Source organism: Henckelia pumila, chromosome 1, assembly GCF_033568475.1.
Source record: "Henckelia pumila isolate YLH828 chromosome 1, ASM3356847v2, whole genome shotgun sequence".
In the NCBI taxonomy this organism is placed as follows: Eukaryota; Viridiplantae; Streptophyta; class Magnoliopsida; order Lamiales; family Gesneriaceae; genus Henckelia; species Henckelia pumila.
The window spans coordinates 173,507,137-173,531,063 of NC_133120.1; the positions used below are offsets into that span (position 1 = coordinate 173,507,137).

The following is a 23,927-nucleotide window of genomic DNA, read 5'->3' on the forward strand; positions in this document are numbered from 1 at the left end:
GAAAAATTGGTATTAGAACTTTAGGTTAATTATTCAGACTTTATATTATTCGTTAATTCATACTTTTCTTTGTTGAGGAGAAGATTTTCTACAAAAGATGAGTTCAAACGAAGGTTTGAATCAAGAGGATTTTATTCATATAAAATCCTATAAACAAGTTAATCTACTAATAATAGATTACTTACAAAAGGTTGTGATTAATGCTCTTAATTTTGAAGGGAGTAAGAAAGATGATCTCTAACTCTAAATTTTTAGAGATTACCCCAGATTCCTCTAAACTCTCCGGAGATCTTAGAGAAATTCAAAAGACGGTACGATATTACAGCAATCAGTTGTATGAAATACCTCGGCAAATTGAAGAAATCCTTAAGAAACAAGAAGAAATTCTTGGAACTCTAAAGAATCTTCAAAATGAAATCATAAATCTAGAACACACTTCTGGTTCTATAAAAAAAAAATACAGGAGGAAGATTACCACTCTCGTTTGGTACTGAACCTTTGTTACATCAGAAAGGTAAAACCAAAATGGTTCAAAAACCTTTAACTGTTGATGAAAGGATGATTAATCTTATAAAACCAGTATCAGAAAAAAACACTATCTGATGACTACTTTAGAAAGATTAAATCTTGAGGATCTACAAGATCTTGCGGATTCTTTTGCGAATCTCAAAGTAGTAGATCTAAAAATAAATTTCCCTGTGGGTAAACAACCCATAGGAAATCCCCCAAGATATGTGGTTAAAACAGAAGAACCACATAGTGAGTTCCAGGTTGGAGAAAATTCACATCCAGCAGGAACCAGATCAAGAAGGAGTAAAATCCCACTCCATCAAACTCCTTACGGAAAAACTGTTTTAGATCCAATACATCCTTACGGGGTTATGTTAAACCTTGATGTTTTGGACTTCAAAAACAGAGAAGATCTTATAGATGATTGGACGTCAGCTATGAGAATTGCAGCAGGGACATTAAATCTCAATAAAGAAGGATTTATTAAACTTCTAGAAATGAGTCTAATCGGATCTGTCAAGATTGCATGAGAGATGACTATGCTAGATATGAAGGAATCAATCTTAGCAGGAGAATTCCTCAGCGAGATTGGAGAAAGAATGGTCACCCTATTTAAAGCACAATTCATAGGGGTAGACTATTTCAATAATCAAGATACAGAAAAAAAAAAAGAGAAGATATAATCAAGCTCTGTATAGCCTTGAGTTACATGATATCTGTTTAGTTGATGAATACATTATGTTATTCACCAAATACAAATGGAATTCAGGAGTCGAGGAAAATGTAGCTATTCAGCTATTTTTCGCAAAAATGCCAAGTTCCTGGAGAGAAATGCTGATTAAATAATACGTTCCAGGTCATCTTGATACATTGGCAAGACGCGCGTCCTTTTTGAAAGGAAAATTGGCAGAATGGTGTCATATGGCAGCATTACAGAAGAACTACAAGAAAATAAGGGGTATAGATAAACGTATACCTTTATGTTGTAAAGAAAATGATCTTCCAACGAACATTGGAAACAGATCACAGGGATTTAAAAGGAAGAAATTCAGAAATAATCCCTATAATAAAAGAATGAGAAGTTCTTGGAAACCAAGAACATTTTGGTCCAAACAAAAGGCCAAATCTTATAGATCAGGAAGAAGAAGTGGACCTACAAGAACATCCCCAGTAACAAGCTCATCACAAAGCAGGGAAAAACACCATCAAGAAGAACTTTCAGAAGAACTCATACAAGAGCAAGTGAAAGTTTCAAGGATTGCAACTACTGTACATGTGGAGCAAGAGGACATATATCTACAAATTGTCCAGAAAACGAGAAAAAAGGAGTTAAACTCTTTGAAGCAACACCAGATATGGATGATGCGGTCTTCTTTCAAGATCTAGTCCAAGTATATCAATTTGAGGATATCCCCTCAGATGAAAGCATATACGAAGAAGAGATATTGTTTAGTCAAGAAGATTCTGAGGATGAATCAGAATCAGAATAAAGAAGAAGTGTTTCGGCAGGAAACACATGAAAGTTTGGCTGGATTCTTTAGCCAAACCACGATACCTCATAATATGGTCCAAATGATTATGAGAGAAAATCCAACGTTACAAAAGTACCAGGGATTTTCGGCAGGACAAGTAGAAAGAGTCTTAGGCAACCTAGGGCTTAGACAAAGAAGACATAATTTGATTTACAAAGTATCGAGAAGGGAAATGGCAATCCCCATGGAGTTAACAAGTAATCAGATAGAGATGCAGTTAATTCCTTTTGAAGAAATAAGAGAGGAATTGCAAAAGTTGAAAAGTGAGGTAGCAAGGACGATGTCTTGGATTCATATTAGAACAATCCAAATAATGATTAAGGCAACTTTTAAAGAAGGAATAGATTCACCTATAGATATCGTAGTATGCGATAAAAGAATGGGAAATATTCAAGATGCTGTCCTGGGTACTATCTCAGGAAATCTTTGTGCAAGAAAAATTGTAGGAGTTATTTATCCAAGAATAGCCTACAATTTAGCTGACAGGGACTTTAGTCGAGCTTTGACGTTGCATCAAAACTTCAAGGAAAAAAGACTAATGAAGGAAGGTAATAGGCCATATTCTATTACATATCAAATTTCATATGCTCTTTCTAATACTCACCATTCTGAATTATTTATTAGAAATGAGTTCATTGAAATTCCAGAGATCTTTGAGAAAGTTGCTCATGCGATATACCCAGAAAGAATCGAGTTTCCTTTAATTCAGGAAACATACATTCAAATTCAAGACAAACCGGTTCTATAAAAAAACCTTAAAATAGAACCTCGAAGGTTATCTTTCCAAAGAAACCGAATGACAAGTAGGAGATGAGACAAATCTCCTATTCAAGAAATTCCACCAGAAGAAAAAGAGTTTTCTATAATAGGAAAACTTAGATCTTCAGAAGGATGGAAAGAAGTAAAAATAGTATTCAAAATTACAAGTCATCGGAACCAGTTCCCTTGTAACTCGATTTACTATTTGGAACAACAGGAAAAAGGAACTTACCAAGGATTGATAAATATTAGAGAATTGGAAGTTCAAATCTGTGGAATTTCAGGAAAATAAGTGGATCAGCTCATTCTTGTCCTAGAGTTTCTGGAGGACCATAAACCATGGAAACGCCTTGAAAAAGGAATAGAGTTCATGGCAAAAGAAAAGACTTGGAGGATTCAATAAGAATTCTACGAAATGGAAAACCAAGAAAATTGGATAAGGGACAATCCCTTAATCAGATTCGAAAACTCTGTTTACAAACAGAGGAAGAAACAATTGTTGAAATTAGTAAATCATGAACATGATTTACTAGAACGCATTGAAGAGGTAGAAAGGAGTAACCATACTCTACCTTCTGAAGCCTTAGGAAGACTAAAGGCGAATAGTCTTAATCGGATTACTGAGTTACAACACATGCTGTTAAAAATGGCAGGGCCATTTAGTAATCCCTTTAAAAAATGACAACAAGTCCATTCTCCATATACATTCCAATAGGGATGTTGTATGAACAATATAAGGCTGAATACTTTGCAGCTTATATTGATTCGGGAGCAGGAATTTGTACAGCAAAAAGAGGAGTCTTTCCTGAAGAATGTGAAGAAGAATTACCAAAAATTGCTGGACGAGATTTCTCTAGAAGAATTTTTATTCTTTGTAAAGGAATAAAACAAGCAGAGATCCTTATGGGAGGAGCATGTCAGACACCTTGGTACAAGGTAAAGACACCACCAATCTATTTCCATAATACAGGAGCTGATATCTTGTTGGGAAATAACTTCTTACAAATGTTTAAGAAGTACATACAAGACAATGAGTCAAGAAGGCTTATGTTCACTACAATTTGTGATCATAAAATTATCGTTCAAAGACTCAAGGTTGTTTTTTATCTACAGTTGCCGATAATATTTCGCAGCCAGCGTGGTGATAAAGGACAACTTTTTCACCCAAAAATGAAAGATCCAAGAAGGTTTGGAGAAATCATGTTGAAAATAACAACAGAACAAGAACTCCAAACAGAGGATATGGAGCTTCTCAAGGTAACTATACATCACAGAGATATAGAGTTAGAAAATAAGGTATCCCTTGAAGATGTCAAAAAGAGGCTCAAAGAAAGTTATAACAAACATCATTTGGCATGGTGGGATAGAAATCAACTCAAAGCCAGTCTTACTCTAAAGGAAAGCAAAGAGTATGAATTCGTCAGATATAAGCCTATCCCGATGAACTTAACAGATCAAAGGGATATGAGAATGATTACCAAGGAACATTTGGACCTTGGTCTAATCAAAGAAGGAGTTTCACCATATAGCAGCCCAGGATTTCTGGTCAGAAATCATGGTGAAATAAAAAGAGAAAAACCCAGGTTAGTTATTAATTACCAAGGTATTAATAAAATCCTGGAGTTTGATGGGTACTTCATACCCATTAGAGAACATCTAATTAGCTGTGTACGAAATGCTAGAGTGTTCTCAAAATTTGATTGTAAGTCTGGATTCTACCAGATAAGAATGGAAGAAGGCAGTAAAAAATTCACAGCCTTCTCTACTCCACAAGGACACTATATTTGGGAAGTTATGCCTATGGGATTGGCTAATGCACCCAGATATTTCAAAGAAAGATGGATAACCTTTTTAAGGATTATTTCAACTTTATGTTTGTTTATATTGATGATATTCTTATAGCATCAAAAAACATCGACAAACACGTTAAACATTTAGAGATTTTCTCTAAAATTTGCAAACAAGAGGGATTGGTCTTATCTGAAAAGAAAGCAGTCATAGCAACAAGGAAAATTGAATTCCTTGGTATTGAGATTGATGAATCTGGAATAATTCTACAACCCCATATTGTGGAAAAGGTAAAGAATTTTCCAGATAAACTCAAAGACATAAAACAACTCCAGAGTTTTCTTGGAGTAGTTAATTTTGCAGGGATGTTCATTAACAACCTAGCAATATACAGAAAGGTGTTCAGTCCTTTGTTAAAAAAGGATGCTAAGTTTATATGGACCGATGATCATACTAAATGGGTAAACCAATTAAAGGAGATATGTAAGAATCTCTCAAAAATGGCTATACCCGTAGATGAAGATGATCTGGTGTTATTCACGGATGCCAGTGACGAATGGTGGGCAGCAGTCCTTACCAAGATCACCCCAGATGGAGAAATACCATGCAGATACTGTAGCGGTCTTTTTTCAGAATCAGAGGCCATCAGATGACATATCAACGAGAAAAAATTTTATGCAGTTAAAAGGGCTTTCGAAAAATGGCTATTATTTTTACTTGCTAAAAAATTCACACTCAAGGTTGATAACACCCAGGTAAAAGCTTTTCTAAGAAATAAGATTGAATCTAAACCTGAGAAATCTAGGTTATTAAGATGGCAAGCATTATGTCAAAATTATATTTTTGACATTGTTATTATTAAATATCATGAAAATATTCTTGCAGATTTTTTAACAAGAGATGGAAGGCAGTGACATGGATTCCATCATGAAAATGCAGAGGCATCTCAGGGAACACCTTGGGTTGCTTCAAACCGAGTTCAACCAGTTAGCCATTAATGCTGAAATGGCCGGCAGGTTACAACAAGCTGATCGGATCAAAGTATCTAATCGAATTACAGGATGTATGCAGGCTCAAACACAACTTTGGGCTGCTATTCAAGGGCCAATTGTGAAGGCTATAGAGAAACCATTGGTTTCTCATAAACAAGATATGCTAAAACCACTGGTTTTACAAAAACAAGAAATACAATCACCGATTGTGAAACAAGATGTTAAGGGATCTAAAACTCAAGAAACAAGTGTGAATCTATCATCAGCCTTTGATGATTTGGATGAAGCAACAATTGATGAGGATAACTCATCAAGTCAACCCTCCGCCTCTGGGGTAAAAGAGGAAGAGATCAATCTTAGGCCCAACACAGACAAGGGAAAATCTAAGATCGATACTAACCCAGCTATTATTTCTCCATTTCAGGTTTATCAACAGAGGTGGGAGAAATTAAGTACAAGAAGTGAAATTAACCCTAACACTTGCAGGGTTGATGTAGCAGGAATATATCCAAGAGTTTGGCTAAAAAAAAATGTCAATCCTAAGGATGTAAAGCTCTGGTATGAATTTGGAGCTTTGGCCTCAGTTTATACAACGCCACCAAGCTTTTCGGAGATATCACAGTTACCAAAATGGATTCAGGAAGCAGTCCAAGAAACATGGGCAAATAACGACCATTTGTCCAGAGGAGATGTGCTTGAATTATATTTCTTTAGTGCATCTCCAGAACCAAAAGGAAAAGGATCACACGAGCCCTTTCATTTCATCAAGCTGAGGAGACTTGACATGAATAATCAAAAATTCATCAAGGATCCCCTATCTGAAGAAATACCATTAGTGTCCACTTTTGGAGAAGATGAAATTTCAACCAGAAGGGCATGTGGTATTTGAGTTTGTCTCACCGAGATGGACAAGGTCAAGTTTTCGTTCATATTTTATCAGAATTCTGTGACGGATCATTCCTGTTAAACACAATGACAGGAAAAACTACGGCTTTTGTGGAAGAACTCTTCGAAAAAAAGAGAAACTTTTTGTGGAACAACAAGCTGCCGAGGAGTAAAGAGACTCGCCGAAAATTTTGTAACATGGCTCATATCGGAAGATGGTCAGAAAACATCTGCCCAAAGTGTCCAAACCAGAAGGAGCCAGAATTCGGAAAAAACTTCAGAACCCGAACGGATCGAAAAGAATTTTCCGAGACAAGCAAAGGTGGACAGGGACCACCAAAGATGCGTTTTTTCAGGGGACCACTGCAAAAGCAGAAGATGCCCCGACAACAATAAAAAATGCATGTGAGGAAGATAGAGCCAAAAGAAAAAGGACAGCATGTGACTCCTCCACCAAAAGATGTAGTAACCCGCAATTAATCAAGGTAATTAAGGTAATTAATTACTAAATTATGCCTAAATAGTCCAAGATAGATCGAACGGTCCGAAGAGGAGTTCGGACGATCCGAAGTGGATCGGAAGCTCCGTCGGCAGGATCGGAAGCTCCGATCTGGACCAGGGCACACGTCATCGTTTACGTCAGCAAGGTGACGTCATGGCTGACGTAATATTGAGCGATCGGACGCTCCGAAGGTGCGATCGGAGGTTCCGATTGAGTTCAGACGGTCCAAACCGGGATCGGATGTTCCGATCGCCGTCTATAAATAAGGGGTCCGAGCCCTCATTCTGTGCACCGATTTCCCCTCCTTTCCTCCGGTTTTCGAACCTTCTTACTTAGATCTACGGAGTTCTAGGCATCCTATTGGGAATCCATAAGTTTCCTAGCGATCTCGGCATCGTAGCGGAGGTGTGCCTAGGTTTTGAGACGATTCTACACCAGCGGGCTGACGACGGACGAAGTTATAATTTGGCTTCCTAAAAATATTTAGGAGTATGAAATAGTTTAGTTAAGGCTTTTAGAGCGTTTATAGTAATGCATGGACTTTTGCATGTGTAGACGCAGTAGAGCAGACTTGTAGGATTTGGACCTAGACGGGTGTGCTAGGAGTTGACCTACAGTGTTAGAGGTACGTAAGTACTGACCGAGATAGCCGGCATGATATTTATACATATGTGTGTGATGCATGATGTATGTGCTGTATTGGCTATGTTTTACTGTTTTTAGCACATGCATATGTTTTTACGGAGATTGCATCGGGTATGATGTGAGTCATGACAGTTTCCATCAGTCGAGGCAATTCTTCCTGAGGATTCGTGTCTTGGGAATATACGAGTACCACGCGGAGTAGCTCTCTTGCCCGGTACTGTGTATTCCAGGCGCCATGAGTAAAGTGATTTAACCCTGATTTTAAAGTCATGTGCATGCTCATATTTGTATTTATATCATTGATTCCGTATTGAGCGTTCTAGCTCACGCCCCTGTGTTTGGGTATTGTGTACCTTGTGGCGGGGCAGGTTTTAGGCTGGATGGTCCCGGTGGTTCTCAGCAGGGTTGAGGTTGCTATCGTGCAGAGGTAGTTTGTTAGGGATTCTGATACCCTAATTTCGATTTGGTTGTATAAAGAATTATACATTGTTTCTATCGTCGGTTGTATTCTGCCGATTGGATTTGTTGTACTTTGGAATTATCCGCTATTTATCGCTCTAATTATTATTGCTTGCGCTAATCACTCTGATTAGGTAGTGGATACGGGTAGGGTCACTACATTCATTGGTATCAGAGCGCATTGCAACTGGGAATTAGTAAAGCGGATTTTAAGAGTTGTCTGTTGTTATTGACAGATGGCAGATGATGATTACGAGAGTCAGTCTAGCGGTGGTCATTGGGGTGATCCACCAAAGAGACATCACCGTAGACATCATCATGAGGATCATAGGCGTTTTAGTATGAACCATTTTCTTCAGATGGCTCCTAAGCCATTGGTGGGTGGCGAGGCTCCTGCTGTTGCTGAGGACTGGTTGGAGCGTATGGAGAGTTGTTTTCGGGAGTATCAGTGTACTGAAGCCCAGAAGATGGAGAATTTAGCTTTTGTTCTAGAGGGAAATGCGAAGAGATGGTGGAGAGCTACTTCTACTCCGTTTATTGCCGTCAGGGGTACCGCTACTTGGGCTGAGTTTAAGTCTTCCTTCGAGAAGCATTACTTTCCTCCAGCTTTGCGTCAGACGAAGGCGAGCGAGTTGCTGAGTTTGCGACAGGGTACTATGACAATTGATGAGTACCAGCAGAAATTCTTTGAGCTTCTTTCTTTCAGTCCCCATATTGCGAGTAGCTCAGAGACGATGCACGATCTATTTCTTCAGGGCCTTAACCCTGACATTCATCAGTTGGTTGCCGTGGGCAGAGAGAGGAACTTCGAGAATTTGGTAAACAATTGTCACCAGGTAGAGGCAGTCTGCAGAGGAATAGGACTTTCGGATCTTCTGCATCCAGACCATCTAGCTCTTTGGGTCCAAGGGCCCAGTCTTTTAAGAGACAGGGTGGTACTTCTTCTTCTTCTTCCAGATCTGGCAGTGTTCATCATTTTGGTGATTCACGACGTTGTCTTCAGTGCAAACGGAAGCATCACCCAGGGCCTTTTCCTCATATCACTGGTGTTTGTTTTCAGTGCGGCCAGGAGGGTCACATGAAAAGAGATTGACCCACTTTGGCCGGTACAGTGAGTGGTTCGGGGAGTGTTGGTGGTTCTCAGACTACTATCTATCAGCCACCGCGGTATCAGCAGCAGCCTTCGCAGCAGCAGCGTCAGCAGTCGCAGCCATCGCAGCAACATCATTCTCAGTCTTCTTCGAGAGGACAGTCATCGCGCCCGCGTGCTCAGGGGCAGGTGTTTGCGCTGAACCAGGAGCAGGCTCAGGCATACAGTGAGAACATGATTGCAGGTACTTTTAGTTTGTGCGGTTTTCCTGCTTATCTTTTGATCGATACTGGTGCTTCGCATTCATTCATATCAGCTCGATTTGTTAAGAGGCATAGATTAACTTTTGTTTCCTTAGACGTCTTGTTAGTGGTTTCGACTCCGATGGGACAGGAAGTCTTAGCTAAGCGTCTTGCTTTGGGTTGTATTTTGGGATTTGAGGGACATCTGTTGAGCGCTAACCTGATGGTTTTAGCAATGGATGACTTTGATGGTATCATCGGGATTGATCTTCTGACTTCGTATCGAGCGGTAGTGGATTGCTACCAGAAATTTGTCCCGTTTTGCCCCGAGGCTGAGGATGCTTGGTATTTCTATGGTGAGGGAGCGCGACCCCCGATGCCAGTGGTTTCTGCTTTGAAAGCCCGACGTGCTTTAGAGTCTGGCGGGGAAGGCTACCTGATCTATGCGATTGATGCATCCTTAGAGGATCCGGACATGGAGGAGATACCAGTAGTCAGTGAGTTCCCGGATGTGTTTCCCGACGAGATTCCAGGGTTACCACCTGTGCGAGAGATCGAGTTTGGCATTGACTTGTTTCCAGGGACAGCGCCGATTTCCCGAGCACCGTACCAATTAGCTCCATCTGAGATGCGAGAGTTGCAGCAGCAGTTGCAGGATCTTCTTGATAAGGGCTACATTCGACCCAGTGTTTCACCTTGGGGAGCCCCGGTTCTATTCATCAAGAAGAAGGATGGTTCGATGCGTTTGTGCATTGACTATCGTCAGTTGAACAAAGTGACAGTAAAGAATAAGTATCCTCTTCCGCGGATTGACGATCTGTTTGATCAATTGCAGGGTACTACTGTCTATTCCAAGATCGACTTGCGTTCTGGGTATCATCAGTTGCGAGTTAGAGACGAGGATGTTTCGAAGACAGCATTTCGTATGCGGTATGGACACTATGAGTTTCTAGTGATGCCGTTTGGTTTGACGAATGCTCCAGCTGTTTTTATGGATCTGATGAACAGAGTTTTCCGCAACTTTCTGGATAAGTTCGTGGTGGTGTTCATCGATGACATCCTTGTGTATTCTCGTAGCATGGATGAGCATGCCTTTCATCTTCGTACTATTTTACAGACCTTGCGAGAGCATCAGTTATATGCTAAGCTCAGCAAGTGTGACTTCTGGATTGATCGAGTTGTGTTCCTTGGTCATGTCATTTCTAGAGATGGAGTATCAGTGGATCCTAGCAAGACAGAGGCTATTCTTAATTGGTCGCGCCCGACAACAGCATCTGAGATTCGTAGTTTCTTGGGTTTGGCCGGATACTACCGTCGATTCGTGGAGAATTTCTCTCAGATAGCCAGGCCTTTGACACAGTTGACGCGAAAGGATGTTTCTTTTGAGTGGTCTTCTGCGTGCGAAGATAGTTTTCGTGAGTTGAGACGTCGATTGACGACTGCTCCAGTACTATCCTTGCCGATTGGATCTGGTGGTTTCGTAGTCCACACCGATGCTTCTCTTCAGGGTTCGGGGTGTGTGTTGACTCAAAATGGGCATGTGATTGCCTATGCCTCCAGGAAACTAAAGACTCACGAGGGGAATTATCCCGTACATGATCTAGAGCTTGCAGCCATTGTCTTTGCTCTGAAGATATGGCGTCATTATTTTTACGGTGAACGATTCCAGATTTTTACTGATCATAAGAGTTTGAAGTACCTATTCACTCAGGCAGAGTTGAACATGCGACAGTGCCGTTGGATGGACTTGCTGAAGGACTATGATTGCGAAATCAATTACCATCCAGGATCTTCTAATCCGGTTGCTGATGCGCTTAGTCGCAAGATTTATTTGAGTTCCCTTCGTACCAGTGCAGTGTCACGAATGGTCGAAGAGTGTTGTTCCTTGGGTTTCACTTTCCGTCATAAGAAGGAACAACAGGGAGTTCGTGTTGCGTCTGTGCTTGCCGAGCCAGCCTTGTATAGACGTATTCGTGAGGCACAGGGTGTTGATCCCAAGATTCAGAGATTATCCCGATTCACTGAGGGTGAAAATTCAGCTGGTTTCCATTTTCAGGCGGATGGTTTGTTGTGTCTTTCTGGCCGTGTGGTTGTGCCTGACGATTCCACACTTAGAGACGAGATCTTATCGCAAGCTCATCATAGTAGGTTCTCAGTACATCCTGGCAGCATGAAGATGTACAAGGATCTACATACTCGATTTTGGTGGAAAGGAATGAAGCGCAACATCTATCAGTTCGTGTCTCGATGCCTTGTGTGTCAGCAGGTCAATGCAGAGTATCGTCGACCCAGAGGTCTACTTCACAATCTCGATATTCCTGAGTGGAAGTGGGAGCATGTGACGATGGACTTTGTCACCCACTTGCCTATGTCTTCCAGGAATTGCGATGCAATTTAGGTTGTTGTTGACCGATTGTCGAAATCCGCGCATTTCTTACCATATAACCGGGATTTCACCTTCGACAGGATGGCACGGCTGTATGTGCAAGAGATTGTCCGTTTGCATGGTATTCCATTGAGTATTGTGAGCGACAGAGATCCTCGTTTCACCTCAAGATTTTGGGGGAGCTTTCAGCGTGCTCTTGGTACCACTTTGAGTTTGAGCACATCGTATCATCCAGAGACTGATGGACAATCGGAGAGGACTATCCGTACTCTCGAGGACATGCTTCGAGCTACCGTAATGGATTTTGGCCCAGCATGGCACGATCATTTGCCATTGGTGGAGTTCGCTTATAACAATAGCTACCATAGCAGCACTGGCATGGCACCATTTGAGGCTCTTTATGGACGTCGTTGTCGTACACCTTTGTTTTGGGACGAGGTTGGTGAGCGGCAGGTGGAGGGTCCTCAGATGATTCAGCAGATGACTGATGCAGTAGAATTGATCCGACGCAGGATTAAGGCATCCCAGGATCGACAGGCTAGCTACGTGAACACTCACCGTATACCACTTTATTTTGAAGAAGAAGAGTATGTATTCTTGCGTGTATCACCTTTCCGGAAGGTGATGAGGTTTGGTCTCAAGGGTAAGTTGTCACCAATATTTATTGGTCCTTTCGAGATTCTCGAGAAAGTTGGAGACGTGGCTTATCGTCTAGCCTTGCCACCAAATCTTTCGAAGATTCATGATGTGTTTCACGTGTCTTTGTTGAGACAGTACGTGGCGGAACAGTCCCACATCTTGTGTCCGACTGAGGTGCAACTAGACCACGATTTGTCATATGTGGAGAAACCTCTCTGGATTCTCGACAGGAAGGACAAGGTGCTTCGTAACAAGCGCATACCGTTGGTGATGGTACAGTGGCAACGCAGAGGTACAGAGGAAGCTACTTGGGAGTTGGAGAGTCGGATGTTAGCCGAGCACCCCGAGTTGTTTTAAGATTCTGTACTCTGTTGTATCGAATGTATATTGTTCAGTTGTAATAAGAGCATTGATTTTGCGTACTATGTTTTCCTTAAGATGTAATTTCGAGGACGAAATTTCTTAAGTGGGAGAGAATGTAGTAACTTGAAATTAATCAAGGTAATTAAGGTAATTAATTACTAAATTATGCCTAAATAGTCCAAGATAGATCGGACGGTCCGAAGAGGATTTCGGACGATCCGAAGTGGATCGGAAGGTCCGTGCCAGGATCGGAGGCTCCGATCGAGATCGGAAGCTCCGTCGGCAGGATCGGAAGCTCCGATCTGGACCAGGGCACACGCCATCGTTTACATCAGCAAGGTGACATCATGGCTGACGTAATATTGAGCGATCGGATGCTCCGAAGGTGCGATCGGAGGTTCCGATCGAGTTTGGACGGTCCGAACCGGGATCGGACATTCCGATCGCCGTCTATAAATAAGGGGTCTGAGCCCTCATTCTTTGCACCGATTTCCCCTCCTTTCCTCTGGTTTTCGAACCTTCTTACTTAGATCTACGGAGTTCTAGGCATCCTATTGGGAATCCAGAAGTTGCCTAGCGATCTCGGCATCGTAGCGGAGGTGTGCCTAGGTTTTGAGACGATTCTACACCAGCGGGCTGACGACGAACGAAGGTATAATTTGGCTTCCTAAAAATATTTAGGATTATGAAATAGTTTAGTTAAGGCTTTTAGAGCGTTTATAGTAATGCATGGATTTTTGCATGTGTAGACGCAGTAGAGCAGACTTGTAGGCTTTGGACCTAGACGGGTGTGCTAGGAGTTGACCTGCAGTGTTAGAGGTACGTAAGTACTGACCGAGATAGCCGGCATGATATTTATACATATGTGTGTGATGCATGATGTATGTGCTGTATTGGCTATGTTTTACTGTTTTTAGCACATGCATATGTTTTTACGGATACTGCATCGGGTATGATGTGAGTCATGACAGTTTCCATCAGTCGAGGCGATTTTTCCTGAGGATTCGTGTCTTGGGAATATACGAGTACCACGCGGAGTAGCTCTCTTACCCGGTACCGTGTATTCCAGGCGCCATGAGTAAAGTGATTTAACCCTGATTTTAAAGTCATGTGCATGCTCATATTTGTATTTATATCGTTGCTTCCGTATTGAGCGTTCTAGCTCACGCCCCTATGTTTGGGTATTGTGTACCTTGTGGCGGGCCAGGTTTGAGGCTGGACGGTCCCGGTGGTTCTCAGCAGGGTTGAGGTTGCTACCGTGCAGAGGTAGTTTGTTAGGGATTCTGATACCCTAATTTCGATTTGGTTGTATAAAGAATTATACACTGTTTCTATCGTCGGTTGTATTCTTCCAATTGGATTTGTTGTACTTTGGAATTATCCGCTATTTATCGCTCTAATTATTATTACTTGCGCTAATCACTCTGATTAGGTAGTGGATCCGGGTAGGGTCGCTACAAAAGATGTCATCAATAATGGCATAACAGGACTAGGTGGATAATGGGTGACTCATCCACTAGCTAAAGATTCCATTAATAATGGCATAAAAGGACAAGACAAAATAGCTGTAAGATTTTCTGAAGTTTCTCGGTGAAACGAGTGGAACCTCAGCTATAAATACAAGCGTTCAAGGAAGCTGAAGACATCGAGCATTCCCTTCAGTTTTCTTACAAATAAATTTTTGTAATATTTCTCTTTCTATTGTAATAAGTTTTCTGTTTATGTATTTCAAGAACAAAGCTACTATGAGTAGCTAAACAAGTTGTCTACTCCTCTTCAAAAGAGTTGATTTATGTAATAATATTATGTCTGAATAATTTTTCTAAAGTCTCTTGTTCTTTCATGCTCATATTTTATAATTAAATTCATATACCATACGCCTTAAGGTAGAAAACGAATTAAGGCTGTGCTGGGTGTCGTTGAAGGAGCTTGTGCAGAAACCATCTGTTGCGACTGCGTGGTTGGAGTGTGAGGAGCACTTCGTAAAACTCGGCAGGTATGACCCGACGACACTATGGTCAAAGAGGTATTTGAATTTAATTCATCTTACGAAAGCATGTTGGACTCTAATCCAGAGTATATCGGCTGGAAACCTTGCGTAACCGATAGTTTTGCTTGGTCTGAATGGGTTCGATAGGTAAAACAATGCCACGTACAAATGATTAAATGCTAAACACTTTGTTAAGACAAATTTGAGGACCACTAGGGAGTTGAAACAAAGAAATTTGAGTGTAGGGAGTTAAGAGAAAGAAATATTTGGGTTTGGGGATTTTAAAATAATTTGTCCTTATTCTAACTCAATTTAAAGTCAAAATTTTAAAAATGGTCTTCTTTACTAAATATTTAATATTATGTCTTATATAATTAAAAAAATCCTAAAATACCTTTTTAAAATTCAAAAATATTTGCTCCATTTCTCTAAAAGGCAGAAGCATGCCAATTTCTGTGAACGTGATTCCTATTCGCCGTTGCTCAACATTTTTACTCATTATTTCAATTAAGTTATTTTAAAATTTTTTTTGTTCAAATCCTATTCTCAATTTTATGCACTTTTAGGCTCGCTTCATTCAATATTTATTGTTTCATTTTCTATCCAAAAATTCAATTGAGAACCAACAAAAAAATAAAATTGCAGAAGCATGCCACCAAGCACATTATGTTTATTTTAACGTTGACAAATAATCATCACTCTATGAGCCCGTTTGGATTTTGTAGATATTTTTTAAAATAAGTGCTTTTAAAAGCTACAATTTTTAGCTTTTGAAAAAACTCTAATTTTGACTTTAAAATATGCTTATTTAAGCACTTTTTGGTCAACCAAACATCTTGTTAACTGAAAAGCACTTAAAAAAAATGCTTTTTTTCCTGGCTTTTGAAACCAAACGGGGCCTATGTCCAAATGCATGGATGATGAATTGAATTCATACGATTATTTGGAATATGCAAAATTCAAATTAAAAAAAACAAAACAAAACAAACCAAATTGATCCTAGTGAAACAATCACCCTGTTCGAAAAAATCCTAAACGTAATCAAGTCAAAGTGGGAGCAGAATTTTTACAACTTTTCTTATTGTGTCCAGTAGAACCACATGTAGAGCAATGATGCATACGAGGTATTTCACCCATGGATCTCATCCTTCTTGTTTGTGGCCTTCCACATGGTCGCCTCACACATGGAGGTAAAATAACCATTTCTTGAACTTCGTCTGGAATCAACCAATCTATCTGTTTATCTACAGGGTAAATTGGTTCGGCATAGGAGGTTCTCCAAGATGTAGTTTTATAATATTCAGAGCACAAACTATAAATCGAAATCCTCTTGATATTGCAGCAAAAAGTGCATGTCTACATGGAATTTCTAATATCTCAAATTTCTTACATGAACATGTACGTTGTGCAACATTCACAACATCCATATTAGTTGTATCCAAACCAACCTGAAACTCGTGTGCTGTTATAGGGTTCACTTTGAGAATTGAAGAAGCATCAAGTGTCTTGCGTAAGATTTCTTCAAGCTTTGGGGTCAACTGCGTCATGCATGCTTCTGCCTCTTCATGACGCTCATAAAACCATATTTGCATAACTGATCGTATGTGTTCAATCAAAGCAGTGATCGGATATTCCCTTTGAGATTTTAACAGAGAATTCATAGACTATGCATTATTTGATGTCATAATATTATAGTGGTTCCCTTTAAAATGATCTCTTGACCAAGAATCATAACCTGCATCCTCCAAGTATTTTCAAAGTTTCTCATTCTTTCTGTATATTTCTGTCATATAATTTTCAAACTCAGACATTCGGTAAGCTTCTGCGGCAGATTTTGAACAAAGGTATGAGACTTTTGTATGAAACTTTACCTTAATATTTTGCTCCATGTGCCAAATACAATGACCATGATGAGATTGTGGAAATATCATTCTGATTGCTTTAGTAATACTCTTGTGTCGATCAGATATAAATACCAATCGATTGGAGTCACCAATTTGTTCTTTCAGTCTTGACATAAACCACAACCATGATGAATCATTCTCAGAATCCAAAATTCCCCAAGCAATTGGATAAATTTGTCCATTGGCATCTTGATATGTTGCAATTATCAATGTCCCTTTGTATTTACATTTCAAAAAAGTACCATCAACACATATAACAGGCCTCATTGAAGAATGAAAACTACGTATACTTGGTCCTAAAGACAAGAAAAAGTACAAAAAACGATCACCTTGATCTATTTGAATATATGTAGTTGTTTCAGTATTATTCTTCTCCAAGATATAGCAATATGATGCCAAATTCCCATAACCATCTTCAGGTGACCCCCTAATCAGCTCAAGTGCACGGTCTTTGGACTTCCATGCCTTTCGATAACTCAAGTTTATGCCAAATTCTCTGCGTATATCACCAATGATGGTAGATGGCCTATATGATTGGTTAAGATCTTGCAATCTTGACATGATGTGCTGACCGATTGCCCAACTACTTGCTTGCATGTGTCCATTATGCCGGAAATCCAATGAACATGTATGCTTAGATGTATATTTACGAACCTGAAAATAGTTCGAATCTTGTAGCTTTGTTGCCCTCGTATTTCTTTTGCAGTTATCATCAATACATACAACTGAAATTACTGACTTGTTAGACTTTTTATCTTTGAATTCAAATTTTTTCCTCAAGGCAAGCATGTGTAACTTTGATTGCAGCTCTCTTTTGTTTTGAAACAATTGATCCGCCTGAACTTCAGATTCATCATGAAATGATTCAGATGGCATCACTTTCTCTAACCTTCTATGAGTTTTTGAGCGACTTGATGAAGCTCTAAGAATGTTCTCATTCATTGACATTGGTACAGAACCGTGTGCAACATTTTCATTTCTATTCTGAAATTAATCATCAATGTCGTTTTTGTTTCCTGAAATCGGCATAGAAGTAGAGATGAAATTTTGGTGGGCATCCGAAACAATCACATAGCCATTAAAATAGTTGTCTGCACTACCACGGTTAATAACTTCACCTTCTAATTCTCGATAATCCTGTTGTATTTCAACAAATTGATTATTGTCCAAGACATGATTTGACACCCCTCTTCCTTCAACATCCAAACAATTCACAATATTGTCAATTCAAGAATTTTGTAATGCACCATTCAGACAAGGAGAAGAATGATTACCAACAGTAATTGGTTCCACATTTGGAGTTGAATCAATTAATGTTTTGTCTTCAAGAGATATACAAAGAGTAACTTGTTCATGAATAGAAATAAACCATTGTAGGTCATCTTCTGATGTGATTTCAACGGGAGAAATAGGAACATGTATCATACCCGGGACAACAAATTGCATCACGACTTTCGAGTCAAACAATTAACGCTCAGGAGATCTTGAACCTTATTGCACAACTCCGTGAATCAAATTGTAACTGGTACAAGCAAAGACTTTGTATCTTTTTCATTCCAAACCCAAATACCAGTCACATTTTTTGTAAATTTTCCTTAATAAGAAATAATGAGTCTTTTGAGTGAATCCATTACCTGCAAAATTTTGTGAAAAATATTATACTCTCATACGTAAATTACATCTTTATATGTATATATTATTTTATTTTAAATTTTAAATATATAATTGTACACACTTTCATACATACAAATAAAAAAAAAACTCAAACATATTTCAAATTCAAAATATTCTTATTGGAATCAATATATCTCAAATACTCCACTTAATAATGCATACAAACAAACAACTCACACATATTTCAACCTTATTCACACGTATTTAAACTCCAAAACATTCATGTATATTTCAACTACAATATTAAATCACAAATAATCCAGTTAATTCAACTTAAAAATATCCTTAAACAAAAAAATACTTACAAATTGTGGAAAAATCATGACAATAATCAAGTCAAATATATATATATATATATATATATAATTAAAATCAAAGTTATAAAAACTTATTGAGTCAATATATTAACAATTTGACAGAAACAAAACAGGTTTCTCATATGTCTATGCATGTACAATAATATTAATATAAAAGTAATCAACGTGTAAAAGAAATTGAGTAGACAAATCAGTGAAATTTGTACATGTCCGAAGAAATAGAATGAATGCGCTTCAAAGCTCTGACGCCGTCATGAAATTGATGAGAGGAAAAAAGTATCTGAGATGGAGAAACTAAGGATGCATAGGCTTAAAGAATATCATTGTAATTGACACAAAAAAGAGATTATTTTAGAAAATTAACTTAATTGAAGGCTAAAATTGATTATAGTAATTTGATGGAGGTCATTTAAGAAAATCTCCCTAAAATGAATGAAAGATTTTTTGTGATTAGTTATTAAAAGAAAAGGGTAATCATTGAATTATGAGATTTTGATGTCCTCAAGGTGGTTACTCTAATAGCCACATCTTTAATATAATAGTATAGAAGTATAGATTAGTTAAGATGAAAATATCTGAATAGTCTTTGTAAATTAAAGTAATGTCGTTTTGCCCATATTGTTGTTAAATTCATTTGGAAGAGTAAGCCTCCGCACAATTTCATTCGAGAAAATAGACGACCCCTTCCGCCAAATTCCAATTATACTTGTCCAAATAAAGCTTGATTAATTATCAATCAGTTGTAATCATTCATTTGATATGATTTTTTGACCCTTTTTTGTTATCCCAATGGCCCGTATAGGGTCCACATTGTACATCTTAAAAGTAAGACAATTAATCTGCTGCTCTCAGGCCATGTGTTTACTTTGTAGGTCCAAGGATAAGGTGCATTTTTACTCTTATATCCCTTATAAATAAATGTAAAATTAAAAAAACTCTCGACATTGTCTTTCTTACGCAACACGCTATTAGGGAGAGAATGTAAAATTCAAAAATAATATTTAAAAAATAAAATAAAATAAAAGTGTACACTTTTTAAAAATCGTGTTAAACCCAATAAATCGAACTACCACTCATTTTTTAATTATCAATAAATTTTCAAATAATATTATTTACAAACCTTAATAATAAATAATAAGATATAAAAATGATGATGATGATAATAATAATAATATTAATGATATGAATAGTACTATGTAATAAGCAATAATAAAAAATATAATAATGAGAAATATTACTTGAATTAATATGTAATTATTAACAATATTATATTAACTATAATATAATTGAATAAAAAAATTTAATGATGGATAATAAGAAATAACTTTTTCTAACTAATAACTACATCCAAGGATATTACGAACAATAATAACTGCTGTAAGAACTAAGGAAGCACGACAATAAAATAATAAAAATAATTATTATTAAGAGTTGTATTAAAAATAACAATAAATTAATATTAATAATAATAGTAAAAATAATAATAAGAGTTGGGGGTATTTTGGTCATACAAAAAAACCCTATTCACTTAATCCTAGACATAAAAATCAAACCAAACATAATAATATTTTATCACAAATATTACAATCATCATCTATAATTATTTTAATCATTCGTTTACTTATCACTCAATAATCTCATCATTTGTACCAAGCATAGCAGGATCCAGAGCTATACCTTCGTTCGTCGTCAGCCCCCGCTGATGACGATTTCCCCAGAACTTGGGCACCACACCGCTGCAACAACGAAGCACCTCGCCAACTCCTGGACCGAGCCTAGGATGGCTAGAAATCCCCTAGGAAGACCCTAAACCGAAAGAGAAAAGGTTGGATTGGTGTGAGAAATGAGGCCCTCGGAACCCCTATTTATAGGATACGATCGGGCGCTCCGATCGGCCAGATCGGGCAGTCCGATCTGCATGACTGGCCACGTGGCGTGATCTTGTTGACATACGTCCGCCAGCAGATCGAACGCTTCGATCTCGGCCACATGTCATCTCCAACTTGACACCTCATTGGACACCTAGCAACGGGTTTGGATGCTCCGTTCTTAGATCGGACGGTCCGATCCTGTCCGAGTTCAATTTGCAATTTATTCCCTGAATAAATTTCTTAATTACAATTAAGCTCCTTAATCTTATAAAATTGAACCGGGCTACTATATTCTCCCTCTACTTAAGATATTTTGTCCTCGAAACAAATCTTAAGTACTGAATGCAGTAAAATACTGAATAAACATCTTTTATTCAAACTGAACATTTTAAAATATACAACTTGAAATACAATTCAAAATATCTCTGGATAGTCTGTACGCATACGACTCTCAAGTTTTCAAGTGGTTTTTTCAGTGCCTCGGCGCTGCCAGTGAACTAGAACAAGAGGAATGATCTTGTTGCGTAAGACCTTATCTTTATGACCTATGATATGCAAAGGTCTCTCCACATACGTCAAATCTGTATCTAATTGTACTTCAGATGGCTGTAAGATATGAGATTCATCTGCCACATACCTTCGTAACAGAGATACATGGAATACATCATGGATACTTGACAAATATGGCGGTAACGCCAACCTGTAAGTCAAATCTCCAACACTTTCCAAAATCTCAATTGGACCAATCAACCTAGGAGATAGCTTACCCTTGAGACCGAATCTCAAAATCCTGTGAAATGGTGAGACTTTCAAGAATACTTTCTCACCCACCTCAAACTGCAAAGGCATGCGCTTAACATTCGCCTAACTAGCCTGCCGATCCTGCGCAGTCTTAATTCGCTTCTTCATCTGTCCAATAATATCAGTGACCTGTAGCACTAACTCTGGTCCCTCTACCTGTCGCTCCCCCATTTATTCCCAGAACAGTGGAGTAGGACATCGTTGCCTGTAATGCTTCAAACGGAGCCATCCCAATACTGCGATGGTAAATGTTGTTGTACGGGAACTCAATCAATGGCAACTGATCTTGCCATGCTGGACCAAAATCCATGGAACAAGCGCGTAGCATATCCTCAAGAGTATGAATCTTGCGCTCTGACTGTCCATCAGCCTCTGTGTGATAAGAAGTACTCAAGCTAAGAGTAGTATCCATAGCGCGCTGAAGACTCCCCAGAAACTGGAATTAAACCTAAGGTTTCGATCGCTGACTATGCTCACAGGCACCCCGTGCAATCGGACAATCTCCTGGATGTACAAATGAGTCATCCTGTCAAAATTGTAGTCCCGGTTATAAGAAATTAAATGTGCTGACTTGGTGAGTCGGTCCACCACAACCCAGATAGCATCACAATTCCTTGAGGACGCCGGTAAATGGGTCACGAAGTCCATCGTGATCAACTCCCATTTCTACTCAGGAATAGGTAAACTGTGAAGTAAACCTCCAGGTCATCGGTGCTCTGCCTTGACCTGCTGAAACACTAAACATCTCGAAACAAACTGGTACACACTCCTCTTCATTCCCTTCCACCAGAACCTAGTACACAAATCCTTGTACATCTTGTTGCTTCCCGGATGAATACTCAACTTAGAACGATGAGCCTGGGATAAAATATCCTCCATCAGAGTATCATTCTCCGGAACAACAATACAGCCTGGCAAACAGAGAAAACCATATGATTGATAATGGAATCCAGACGTACTATCATCTCTGGCTAAATGAGCCAAGCGCTGGGTCTTTAGATCAGACATCTGAGCATCTCTAATCCGAGAATACAAATCTAGCTCAGATAAGATCGCAAACATCTGGATACTCTGCATAACTTTCTTATGCTTGAAGGTATACCTTGAAGAACAACAATCTTCAATTGCATCGATTACAGAACATGTCTGAAGTGCGGACACTCGTACCTTGCGACTCAAGGCATTAGCTGTAAGATTAGCAGCCCCTGGATGGTATTTAATTTCACAATCATAATCCTTCAGTAAATCCATCCAACGTCTCTGTTTCATGTTCAACTCTGCTTGTGTAAACAAATACTTGATACTTTTGTGGTCTGTGAAGATCTCAAATCTCTCGCCATACAGATAATGACGTCAGATCTTCAATGCAAAGACAATTGCTGCTAACTCAAGATCATGCACTGGATAATTGTTCTCGTGAACTTTCAACTGCCTAAAAGCGTATGCAATCGCATGCCCATTCAGTCATGACACTTCCCAGTCCCTGAAGAGAAGCATCACTGTATACCACATACCCTCCAGATCCAGATGGTAAATCCAATACAGGAGCATAAGTCAACCATCTACGAAGCACACAGAAATTTTCTTCACATTCTGAAGACCATTCAAAATTCACCCCCTTCCGAGTAAGTTGTGTCAGAGGTTGAGCTAGCTACGAGAAATTCATGATAAAGCGACGATAATATCCGGCTAGACCCAGAAAACTATGGATCTCATCTACCGTCGTCGGACGCGACCAATTCATTACAGCCTCAATCTTGCTAGGATATACAAAAACTCCATCCTGGGATATAATATGGCCAAGAAATACCACTCGATCCAGCCAGAACTCACACTTACTCAGCTTATCGTACAACTGTCTTTTCTTCAAAGTCTGCAATACAAGTCTCAGATAATACTCATGCTCATTCACATCGTGTGAATATAATAAGATATCATCAATGAACATAACGAAAAACTTGTCCAAAAATCTCGGAATACCCGATTCATCAAATCCATGAATACGGCCGCTGCATTAGTCAACCCAAATGACATTACTAGAAAATCATAATGCCCATACCTGGTACTAAATGTTGTCTTGGCTATATCCTGATTTCAGACTCTCATATGATGATATCTGTAAGAGTGGGTGCCCAGTGAGCCAACTGTGTGGCTATGGGCTTTGATGACTCTTTGTATAAACAATCTTTTGTTTAATATTATTTACACTTTTATGGCAATGACTTTATATTACTTCATATTGTTATATTGTGATATACTATTGTTGTTTTGATAAAGACCTTGAATATACTATAGTGTATGTAAGATGTGGTAGAACATGGAGATGTCTATCATGAAATACATCTTATAGTCACTGTATATTCTAAAAACCGTTCCTAGTCGATTGAGCCGTCCGATAATAAGGATAAGGATCGCTCGAGTTTGAGACTAGCATTTGCGATGCGGAGTACCACGTTTCATTGGTAGGGAACATGGAGATGTTCGAAGCATGCAAATGGATATTCATAGGATGAATAATCGAACTACCCTATCCGGACTTTCCAAGTGGTTATCACTTATCGAGTGGATAAAGTCCGCG

The 23,927-nt window shown here is 38.9% G+C and overlaps 1 protein-coding gene across 1 annotated transcript; it reads right to left on the bottom strand.

Moving 5' to 3' along the window:
* Nucleotides 1–16,536: 16,536 nt before the first annotated feature.
* LOC140874487 (uncharacterized) lies at nucleotides 16,537–17,634 on the bottom strand. Its single transcript, XM_073277778.1, has one exon. The coding sequence runs from the start codon at nucleotides 17,632–17,634 to the stop codon at nucleotides 16,537–16,539; it is 1,098 nt and encodes a 365-aa protein (XP_073133879.1).
* Between the last annotated feature and the right edge of the window lie 6,293 nt (nucleotides 17,635–23,927).